Here is a 12,316-nt window from a genome sequence, read left to right as displayed (position 1 = left end):
TCTGACTCATGTTTTGCTTGTCCTCTTTATCAACTTTATCACTCATATTATGTGCAGTATACTTTCATCATTCAACAAGTGATGGAGAATTAACTTTAAATCAGCTTTAAATTAAATCAGCCTCTAATATTTCTTATGACAGTGTTTGCTATGTGTTTGTGGGAGGATTTTGAGACGTGTTGAAATGTGTCTGCAGTTTCCCCCCCTCACATCATTCAGCCTTTCCCCGATGATATATAGTGTCAGGCTCAGTCCAGACCAAAGCTGAAGAAAGGATTAATCCGAGGGAAAGTTGCCAGTCGTGTCTGTTTGGAGTTCAGGGAAGAGGTAACATATGATTTCTGACTGCCGAGTCATTCTGTTGACTGTTCGTCACCAGAAAAACATTGCTATCCCAGTTGTATTAACCTAATCACCATCTATTTATGTTTAAATGCATAAGTAGGCTATATCAAATCTAACAGAAATAACAGTTATCTCACCGTTCGCTTTCTAGCGTTATCCTTCAACACTTCCAGAACAGGTTTGTTAAACTATCACACCCATATATTAATACTCCCTCTTCTGCCATAACATGATGAAACAACAAAACCAATGACATTCTTCTTATTTTTACTAACCATGATTCAGATGAATGTGCCACAGTTAGTGGAAATGATCAGGAAACAGAATATGGGTGCTAAGAATAGACACGTCTGTGTAGGCCAGCTTTGTCAATAATAATTTAAGAAGTTTCCTGAGCTCATTGTTGTCTCATATACAATAGCGGGTGCAGAGGTCACCGCATGTGCTCTTTCAATGCCTTTTTGAATCACATCACCCACACTTCTCCTGTTTAACAAGCATCACCCTCCATCGGTCAAACAGATGTCTAACTGTGACTGGGGGTGTGGTTTTAAACGGGCTTGACCAGATTTCCCAGGAGTCTGTGTTGTGTTCCTTTGATATAGGCCTACAGTACATAACTGCCACCAGTGGAGCAGAGGGAAAACTCGCACTAGCACATATTTGTGTTGCTCGGAGCTGAGAATATGCCAAGGGCTTCCTGAACGCTTCAGCAGATCCGGCTTAGAGCTCACAAGTCCATGGCTGAATAAAGGGTTGACTAAAATTCTGGGCAACTCAAAATGAAGCAATATTCAACCATCCAGGGATTAAAAGCAATACGAGGTAATATTTTTTTCTCCTATGTTTATCAGTTTAGTAGAGAAAAGGAGAAAGAAACCATGATATATTGATATCCAGGATTTAGGTATTTAAGAAATATTCTTCTCTAGATCAGTGGAAGATATAGCTATGGAATAGAGAAATTAATCATTGTTATCAAGTAAAAAAAAAAAAAATCAAAATACTGTTAATATTAAACAGTTGTTATTTGTTAGTGTTATAATTCATATATTAAGTGTTTTGTGTTATCTGGTTTATATGCAACATTATTAATGGTAATTACACTGAATTATCACAAAAATGCAGTTTTATAACAGTCGTGTGATACATATGGATACATAGTTGAACATATCATTAAAAACATATAAACAATCCAAATGCTGCAGATTAAGAAAGTTATATATATATATATATAGTTTTTAGGCCATTTAAGTAGGACTTAAATACGCCTTTATACATAATTTCGTAATTTTTCATAAATAAATTACATTTTTTTTTGTATTGCAGAATGTAGTGGCAAACATTTATGGTAAATTAAAATATGCTTTAATGAAACTTCTATTGAAACTGGTAATGTATTAATAATAATAATAATAATAATAGATAATAGATAATAATAATAATAATGTACACACACACACACACACACATATATATATACAGCGGGTAAAATAAGTATTGAACACATCACCATTTTTTCTCAGTAAATATATTTCTAAAGGTGCTGTTGACATGAAATTTTCACCAGATGTCGGTAAAGAGACATCTATTACATTTATTCTACAAAGAGAATAAAACAAATAAGTTCAGAAATTAAGTTCTGTGTAATAAAGTAGAATGACACAGGGAAAAAGTATTGAACACATGAAGAAAGCGTGGTGCAAAAAGGCATGGAAAGCCAAGACACCAGGTGAAATCTATCAGTAATTAGAAAGCAATCCTGCCCCTCGTCAGTGGAAATTAATATTAGCTGCTTCAGTCGCAACTGATGGCCTATAAAAAGGTGTCTCATGACCAATGTGTCACACAAGAAACATTTCATGATGGGTAAAAGCAAAGAGCTTTCTCAAGACCTTCGCAACCTTATTGTTGCAAAACATACTGCTGGCATTGGTTGCAGAAGGATTTCTGTACTTCTGAATGTACCAGTGAGCACTGTTGGGGCCATAATCCGGAAGTGGAAAGACCATCATTTCACCATAAACCGACCATGACCAGGCGCTCCTCGCAAGATTTCTGACAGAGGAGTGAAAATAATTATCAGAAGAGTTGTCTATAAGAGCCAAGGATCACTTGTGGAGAGCTTCAGAAAGATTTCAAAGAAAATAATAAGTAATGCACCCAACCGCCGTGTCCTGTATACACGCTCACCACGCAAGGCTCTATTGCTGAAGAAAAAGCATGTTGAAGCTCATTTAAAGTTTGCTGCTCAACATTTAGACAAGCCTGCGAAATATTGGGAGAATATAGTCTGGTCAGATGAGACAAACATTGTACTCTTTGGATGCCACAATACACAGCATGTTTGGAGGTCAAATAGCACTGCACATCACCCCAAATGTCCAAGAGCCAAGGATCACTTGTGGAGAGCTTCAGAAAGACATGGAATTAGCATGTACAATTGTTTCAAAGAAAATAATAAGTAATGCACTCAACTGCCATGTCCTGTATACACGCTCACCACGCAAGGCTCTATTGCTGAAGAAAAAGCATGTTGAAGCTCATTTAAAGTTTGCTGCTCAACATTTAGACAAGCCTGCGAAATATTGGGAGAATATAGTCTGGTCAGATGAGACAAACATTGTACTCTTTGGATGCCACAATACACAGCATGTTTGGAGGTCAAATAGCACTGCACATCACCCCAAATCATCATGGTGTAGCACTGGCAAAATTCATATAATTGAAGGAAGGATGAATGGAAAAATATACCGAGACATTCTCGATAGAAATCTGCTGCCATCTACCAGGATGATGAAGATGAAACAAGGGTGGACATTTCAGCGAGACAATGATCCCAAACACAGCCAAAGAAACTCTCAATTGGTTTCAGAGAAAGGAAAGCTGCTAGAATGGCCCAGCCAATCACCTGACTTCAAGATTTGAAGACTGTGTGGAAGAATGGGCCAAAATCACACCTGAGCAATGCATGCAACTAGTTTCTCCAGACAGGAGGCGTCTTGAAGCTGTCATTAACAACAAAGGCTTTTGTAAGAAGTTTTAAATAAATTTCAGTAAGCGTGCTCAATACTATTTCCCTGTGTCAATATATATATATAATTAATTGTCAGAATGGACCATCATTAGATTTAGACCAGGGGAGTGGAAATATATCAATATATCAGCCTGCATATATTTTAAAACATAAACTCATGGCTCTTATGGAAAGCAGAGACACTCTGATAAACTAAAGTGGCACCTAGTTACAATTTAATATGACCTAGTTTGATCCGAATTCAGTAAACCAACATAATCTGAAGACTGGATTATAGATTGTTGTGCAATTTATTGGTAGGTGTGTGTGACTTCCTCGAATGTCCTGCAGAAAACAAAGGCCACTCTTATATTCATAAGCTTTCTCCCTAAGGAGCTTGGGTGGGCTGTTCTCACACACGCATGCAACTGCAGTCTTTCCTGTTTGAAATCCCTCTAGTAACCGGATAGCCGGTGATTTGGAGCGCTGTTTTACTTTCCTCAGACAAGTTCAGAATAACCCACCCCTTGGCGTTATGCTCACTTTCCAAAACCACAGTCCAGGCAGCTAGACTAAGGATAAAAACATCAGCAGTCATGCATCTTACTTTTTGTGAAGCGAGCCAGTCAGTGAGCTGTTTGGAAGCAGATTCCAGTGAATGCTAATATATCATGTTCTGCAGTGTCAAAACAGACTTTATAAATTACAGTGATCATGATGAATGCGCAGCAGTGATATGTGGACTGGGAATACAGCACAGGTTTGGAATAAAAGCCTCGGTTTAATCCTTCCTTTGACACAAGAGCTGCAGCTGAAGGCATAATGCATGGAAAAGCATCTGACAAAAATGTGACCTTTACAAATATAGTCTGTTTTCTGTAACGCAGTACCAACTAGGACGTCTGTGATTTTACTAGAATAACACATGATCACACCAGGTTTGTTATTGTTAACTAAAATGAAAACTATTAAAATTGTTAATGTCAATGGAAATTAATCTATAAAATATATCAAATGAAAACTTAAAAAAGCTTAAAAAAATTAGAACTGCTGCCTTTATTATTATTATTATTAAAAAATTTTTTTTTTGCAAACAAATGAGCCGATTTCGATACTGATTTACTGATTTTTTTTCCCTTTAAGCAAGCGATAAGAAAGAATGAAAGTGTACAAGAACAAGCTGTTTATTTGCTCTATTACAGGCTAAACTGGCCTGTAAACAAAACAAAACAACATAACATAACATAACATAACATAACATAAAACAAAACAAAACAAAACAAAACAAAACAAAACAAAACAAAACAAAACAGCATTTTAATCACAGTCCAAAAAAAAAAACCTACATATAGCATGAACAGTTTTTTTTTTTTAAATTTCATTGTATAATTTCAAGATTTAAAGCAAACGGAATGGTCTGATTTGTGAAATTATGCTAAAAACGCAAACTCACTCTCTGACAGCAGGTGGCGCTTATGGAACTGCAGCAATGATATTTCCTTGGTTACTGATGTAAACAAAGCAGCTGCACGCTTAATAACGCTACTTTAATATGCATTATATGAAGGTATGATGAAAGGAAAATGCCATCGCAACTTTTTTTTAAGACAGTAACTTCTCTTCAGAGATATGCTACATTCATATAAGCCCCCTCCCCTCATTCAGTGTTTAGTAGCATCGCGAACAGTGAGCTTGTACAGTATTTTCTGTGCTAGCGCGCCGTGTGTGTCCACTGATCTTTATAAATGATATATGTTCTCTATTATATATCAGTGGTCGTGTCCCGTCTCTAGCCTCTGTTAACGTCCTGTTTACAGACTTCGTAATATTTCCACATATTTCCAGGCGTGAAACCTGTGAATCCTAAAATGTACACTCTAAAAAATGCTGGGTTGTTTCAACCCAACTTTGGTTTGGGTTAAATATGGACTAACCCAACTGTTGGGTTACATTTTTACATCAAATTTTTAACCCAAAAGTTGGGTTAGTCCATATTTGACCCAAAGTTGGGTTGAAAATTAATATATTAAATACATTTATTTAATCAATTAAATAGATCAACAACAAAAAATGACAAAAGCACTTAAAATTCATAAAGCTTAAACTAAAATGACAAACTGTAGCCTAAACATAAAAATCGAAGCTTATTTAAAATATTAATAAATACTACAATAGTAGCTATATAAACAATAGGCCTACTAGTACCACTAATACACTGTGACACACACAAAGATATAGAAGTTCTATATATTTTTATCATTTCCAAAGTTAAAATTGTTACTTGTAAATAAAAGGAGTTACTTAACAAAGATAGGGACATGGTCATGATCAAATCATTATTATTATGTTATATTTATGAAATATAATATAAAAATTACATTTTCTATTTTCCGTGCTGTGTTTTTTTGCATTCCCCCAAGAAACTTTGTCTTTACATGCAAAACTTTTATATTCTTAGTGAGCAAATGCAAAGCTTGGGGGAACGCTAAATATTTTCGAGTGAATGCAAAAACACTGATAGGCCTATATATTTTTTTCCTCCCACCTCATATTTTTTTCTCTTTAGAGGATCTGAGATGTTGTTTCTGTGAAAACTTGACCTGTTAAGCTCCATAGTTTTAGCATCACTAATGTCAAAAATAGCATTGGTTATCATGTGTGATAATCCAGATTTACATTTACATTTAGAATTTAAAATTTAGATTTAAAATCATATGGATTATGTGTGTTTTTCTAATTAATTAATTATTATTTTTGTAAGATTAAAAGGCATGGTCACTCTGAACTGCAGTTGTAAACAAAATTATTTTCATTAAAAAAAAATCCATAAAACTAAATCATACAAAACAAACAAACATAAAAGACCCATTCATTATTTGAAAAAAAAAAATAAAAAAAATAAAAAAAAATAAATAAAAAGTATAAGATAAAACTAAATAAACTAAAACAAAAAACTGTAAACTATACAGTCACATTTAAAAAAAAATGACAAAAACACAACAACATTTCTAAATCATTAACTAAAATTATAATTAAAAAGGAGAACATAAAAATTAAAACAAATAAAAAATATGAACAAAAAAATACAGTAGTAAATTATTGATACTACAATAACTCTGGTTGTAAGAAAAAACCAGCATACACGTTTGGAACACCATGAGAGTGAACTAATATAGATAATTTACATTTCAGGTGAACTATCCTTTTAGGAATTAAAATTTTCAGTGCAAAAAAACCTGACGAAAAGACAATACATGACAATACTGTTACTGTTATTGTTAACTCAATATCCCTTCTCTGGTTATTTACAGGGTATGAGAAGCAGAGGAACATTTTACACACAGACAACACTCAAATCTAAGAGAAAATCTGCCCTGGTCTCCATCAAGGTCTTCTTCCCCTGCAGTCATGAAGGACCGCATGGAGGAGTTGCGTCAGCGAATGAAGGCCAGCGATAAGCCGGTGGACAACAACCCCTTCAACGAGGAGGAGGAGGAGGAGGAGGACATGGACCCGTCCTCGCTGATAGGCCTGCAGGCCGTGATCTTCGAGGCAGAGCCTATCCTGGAGAACTTCCTAAAGGAGGCTCAGAGCATTCGTGACAGCATCGAGGAGCTGAACTCTGAAGTCAGTAAGTTCAGCCAGCAGCAGAGCAACTTTGTGGCCACCATCAGGCGCCTCAGCATCATGAAAAAGGAGAGCAGCATGACGCGAGACATCAAGCTATTGGCCGAGAGCCTGCATAAAAGGTTAGACGTGCTTTCCAAGCAGGCTAAGCGAACCGAGGCCGAGCTGGGCCCGGACGTCGCCACGTCCCGTATCCAGAGGACCCAGCACGCGGCCCTCTTTCGCCAGTTCCAGCAAGTAATGCGCCAACACAACGACACCATCCTGAGCAAGCAGAGCAAATGCAAGCAGTTCATCATCCGGCAGTTGGAGGTATCGGGTCGCGAGGTGTCCGAAGATGAGGTGGACAACATGATAGAGCAGGGCAAGTGGGAGATCTTCAATGAGAACATCATAGTGGATGCAAAGATCACCCGTACGCAGCTCTCAGAGATCGAGCAACGCCACAAAGAGCTCCTGAACCTGGAGAGCAACATGAAGGACCTGCGAGATCTCTTTCTAGATGTGTTCATGCTGGTGGAAGAGCAAGGCCACCAGATCGAGAACATACAAGCCAATGTGGAGAAGACGCAAGACTATGTAGCGGTCACGAAGGAGAAGTTCAAAACGGCTGTAAGATACAAGAAGAAGAACCCTCTCAGAAGACTGTGCTTTTGTTGCTGTCCTTGGGCAAGGCTGGCAAAGTAAACTATGGGAACGTTGCTCATTTACTGTGCTCTCAAGGGCTGAATACACTAACTGCAGACATTGACCTCTGCCTGATGAAGATAAAAAGCAAGGACACAAAGCACTTTTGGACAATATTAAAACAGGAAGGCTCCATACACTCTTAAAAATGAAGGTTCCAAAAGATGGGTTTCACAGCGATGCCACCAGTTTTGGTTTCCCAAAGAACCTTTCAGTGTTAAAATAACCATTTTTCTTAGTGTGAAGAACATTTTAATAATCTAAGAACCTTTTTTCCACTGTAAAGAATTCACCTTTTGTGGAATGAAAAGTTTCCATGGATGGTAAAGATTTCTTGTGGCCATTTATTGATGCCAATAAAGAACCTTTATTTTTAAGAGTGTAGCAATGAAGACTTTTAGCTGGGTGTTGACATGGAATACAAATGGTTATATAAAGATTTCACAAAAGGTTATTATGTTTTGTTACATCACATAAGTTATGTAAGAAGCAATCAAAGGTATACTTATTTTGCATTTTGTTATTGTAGAAAAAGGTGCACTATTTTGGAATTTGCCAATTTATTTAGCTGACTTCTATTTTTTTTAATTTCAGTATTATTTTAAATTTGTCATTGTTAATCTAGTGTCTGGTTTATGTTAATCAAATATCTGAGCTAAAAATCAAACATTCTGTCATAAGAGATAAGACTAAGCAAATACGTCCTATATTTTCAAGCAAAAGGCCTTCTGAAAGATTTCTGCAAGTCTACTACATCTAAGGGGGCGTTTACACAACACTGTTTTCAACTAAAAATAGAAACTTTTTATGCATTTTGGTTGTTCATTTACACAACAATGGCATATTGGGGGCCTGAAAATACAAACTTTTGAAACTGTGTTTCAAATTGCAGATTTTTGAAAACAATACCGTTATCATTTCTGCGTAATCTACGCTCAGTGCATCTAAAATTGAGTCTGAGTTGGTATTTGAATTTACTTACCGTTAAAAGAGTATGTTCTATAGTATGAATGAAATTCGGATGTACTACATTCACCATGTTGTTACTGTCACATGAGGACCTACTTGCATCAGTTGCATTATGTGTTTAGTCTATATGCGCATGTGTGGAGGTGCGTAGTGTTTCTTTACGAAGTGACAACTTTTCGTTTTTTATCGTTGATGTGTGTACTAAAAACTGAAAAGTTTTCCTTTGCATTTGTGAAAAGTTTGGCGCATAGAGGGCAACGTTGTCAAAACGTTTGCGTGGATCCGTGAAAATGACTAAAGACACTGTATTATCCATGCCAGGCCAGTAGATGGCAATGTCACTTTGTAAAGGCCTCTAACACTAGCTTGCTCTATTCTTTTTCTATCTGTTTTCTTTTTATTTATTATATGATTAAAAAAAAACCTTGCTATGTGTTCTGCATTAAGCTAACTGAGACTTGTTATAGCACTTGCATATCATTGCTCTTTTGTTGATTTTGATTGCTTCCATTGTCCTCATTTGTAAGTCGCTTTGGATAAAAGTGTCTGCTAAATGTCTAAATGTAAATGTAAAGAAACACTATGCTTCAATCTGCACACATACGCATTTCTACAAATTCACTTTTTTTTAGAGACGATAAAAACTTGCACTTTCAGACCTGTTTTCAAAACAAAAACTGTGTCGTATAAATGCTCCCATAAAGGTGCAGTCACATTTATCCATTATTATTCCATTATTTCAATAGACCTTAGTCAGATTAGACACCATGTTGAATTTAAGGTGGATGAAAATGAGACTGTGAGGCGATAGCCAGTGACTGACACGCACTATATAAAGATACTAGATCACATAATTTTAACCACTTTCAAAACTGTTTTGTGGAGTTTGTTTTTTACAGCGGAACAATCCATTACCTACTATGCAGTTAAACAACAGCACAATCCTTTAAGCACATCCATTGCTCCATTCCAGTCAAAAAATTAAATATGGTGCTGTACCCCAACCATCGCGATCGTGAGAAGACCATCCCCCGCCGATTTGTGTGAGCTGTACAGATAGCATGAGTAGCACGTCTTCAAGATGTATGTTAAAAAGCGCTTCATCTGGAAAGCATCTGCAGTGTACAAACATCTGATAAACATCTTTAAAAAGTACATTCTAAATCTTAAAGACTGTTTCTAAATGACTATTTATTTCCTGTCTATGACAGAAATGTCTTAGAGACGTATTGCAGATGAGCAAACACTCTAAAAAAATACATCTTCCAGATGAAAACAAACACATCATGAGTGCTATCAGGCATGTATCACCACACTAATGGACAATTTTGCCAATGTGACCGCACCTTAATTCAGATGAAGTAGGCTAATCAGGCCCACAAGGATTACAATTTTTAGCTGGTTATTTTAAAACAAGAATAAAATATGAGTAACCATTTTAAAATATCTGTAAAATGTAATCTACCAAAGGCAGTCTAATATTTGCTCAGTATACTAATAGCACACTTGAATAAACTTCTTTTTCGTAAGGGCAGTTAAAAAGCCGTTACTGTGGAGCTAATTAGAATGAAACTGGTTGGTCTCATGATGAAGTGAATAATGAAGACATGTGGTGAGTCAGCAGAGGTATCAGGTGTTGACACAGTTTCTAGGATCTGGGTGTCTCTGTATTTTCAGAAGAAAACGTGTTGCCCAGAAATTGAAGGGGAAGAATATTATTAGAAAATGCAATGTAGGCAAAACAATTCCATTGTGTTTACAAGGGTTCACATTTTTTATTGGACCATTGAATTTGCATGACTCTTGCTTAACTTTTTAATTGTGTAGAATTTCTATTACATTTTTATTTAATGCACAAAAAGCAAGTTCTATGAAACATTACAGAACTGAGCATAAATATTTATAGCCTACTGACTACAGAAATCGCAGCTTTTGTTGATTTTTAAAGATACAGTGTTTCCATGACATTTCAAGGCTCTTTTCAATCCCAATGATCTATTTTTTTTTTTCAAAATAAGTCAGAAAATGAATATATAATGTGTCGATATTCCAAAAACTAATGCTTGAATGTTATTAAAACTTGAAATGTACTTCCTTTGACTAAATTATTTTTTTTTAAAGAAATTATTTTATTGTTTTATTTCAAGCTGCATACAAAGAGATTGCATTGAATGAATCCAGTCAAATGGACATTGTCAAAGCAGGAAGTCCTTATAGGAAAATAAGCAGCAAGTTTAAACGTATTGGACAACATTGCCATCTGTTGACAAATACTTGAAGTACAAGTCAATGTCTGGAGATTGGCCTTGATTTTTGAAGGAGAAAGCATTATTATTAGACCTGTGAACACATGCACACATTCCTTTGACTACATTAGTGAGGAGGACATCGCATATACACAATATGAAGGTTATTGTATTAGCTAAACCCCAACACTGACTATTTAATGTATTTATTAAACTATTTTCCTTGTGATGACCATTGATCGCCAATGGGAATACACAAAAAGGCGCTTTCAGGTTTAACTATCCTTGTGGGGACATTTGGTCTCTATAATGAAGGCAAAACCTGACACACACACACACACACACACACAAAGAGAGAGAGAGAGAGAGAGAGAGAGACACACACACTTGAACAAACAACATCCCATGTGAGTCTATGTCATTGCAAAAATGTCCCTGATTTTCATTTGACCTCAGCATGAAGTCTATTTTAGAGAAGTCCATGTGGGACATCACTGAACAGGTAATGTCACAGAAGTGAAGTATCATTATGTTGAAGACTACAAAGACGTTTAGAAGTAGCTACTTCTGAAGTAAGCAGAGCACCCTCCACACTTTCAATCATCATCTGAGTCAAAGGTAAACTGTCTAGTTATGTCAATCACAGCACTTAAATAAAACCATGTAGCTAACAGTTAAATAATTCAAATTGTTTTCATTGCATAAACTCTATATAAAATCGGCGTCTTTTCGCAGTCTATAAGATCTTGTAGGCTATGCTTCATGTCACTGTAAGCTGATGGACACTAGATAGTGCTACAACAGAAGAGTTTGAATCAACCAGCACAACACTGAAGCAGCTGCAAGACGACGAGTTTCATCGGAAAAGAAATCTTGAAAATGTTTGTGGGTATGAAATATTCTGCAAGTTCTATATTGTGTGCTTTGGTCTATGTGATATCGTTATCAAATTAGAGTAGGAACACTAACAAATAAATGCTTAGTCATCCATTCATCCAGTAACTACAACCCACCTCCAGACATAAATCTGAGAATAGTTGCCACAACATATCTATAAAAGATTTCTTCTAATATAGGCCTACAGCTTATATGAATGCATTAGGGAAAATGTAGGCTACTAAATGCAAAAGTGCTTTAGTAAGGTAGATTTTAATCAGTCAACATTTCCATTCTTCAGATAGGACATGATATTTATATATTTATCTGTTCTTTATATATTATATATTTCACTTGAGTCATTTGAGTAATAGTAATACAATAATCAGCTGCTAAAATGCTTAAGAACATAACTGTGTTTTTGGGCTGTTGTCTGAAAAAAAAGAACATTAAATTATAAATAAAAATATATTATATTAATTATATTATATTATTATACTATACTATATTATATCTCCTTAACATTTTTGAAAGGCATGGGGGGGGGGGG

At 35.8% G+C, this 12,316-nt stretch overlaps 1 protein-coding gene across 1 annotated transcript; it reads left to right on the top strand.

Moving 5' to 3' along the window:
* Positions 1-982: 982 nt before the first annotated feature.
* Positions 983-7,825, top strand: LOC107664001 (syntaxin-19-like). Its single transcript, XM_016454444.1, has 2 exons — positions 983-1,170; positions 6,673-7,825. Exon 2 carries the CDS (start codon positions 6,770-6,772, stop codon positions 7,673-7,675), a length of 906 nt encoding a protein of 301 aa, XP_016309930.1. The 5' UTR covers positions 983-1,170; positions 6,673-6,769; the 3' UTR covers positions 7,676-7,825.
* The last annotated feature ends 4,491 nt before the right edge of the window (positions 7,826-12,316 follow it).

This window comes from Sinocyclocheilus anshuiensis, unplaced genomic scaffold (assembly GCF_001515605.1).
Source record: "Sinocyclocheilus anshuiensis isolate Anshui unplaced genomic scaffold, SAMN03320099.WGS_v1.1 scaffold247, whole genome shotgun sequence".
In the NCBI taxonomy this organism is placed as follows: Eukaryota; Metazoa; Chordata; class Actinopteri; order Cypriniformes; family Cyprinidae; genus Sinocyclocheilus; species Sinocyclocheilus anshuiensis.
Note: the sequence above shows the minus strand (reverse complement) of the source record. Positions and strands in the feature narration are given on the sequence as shown.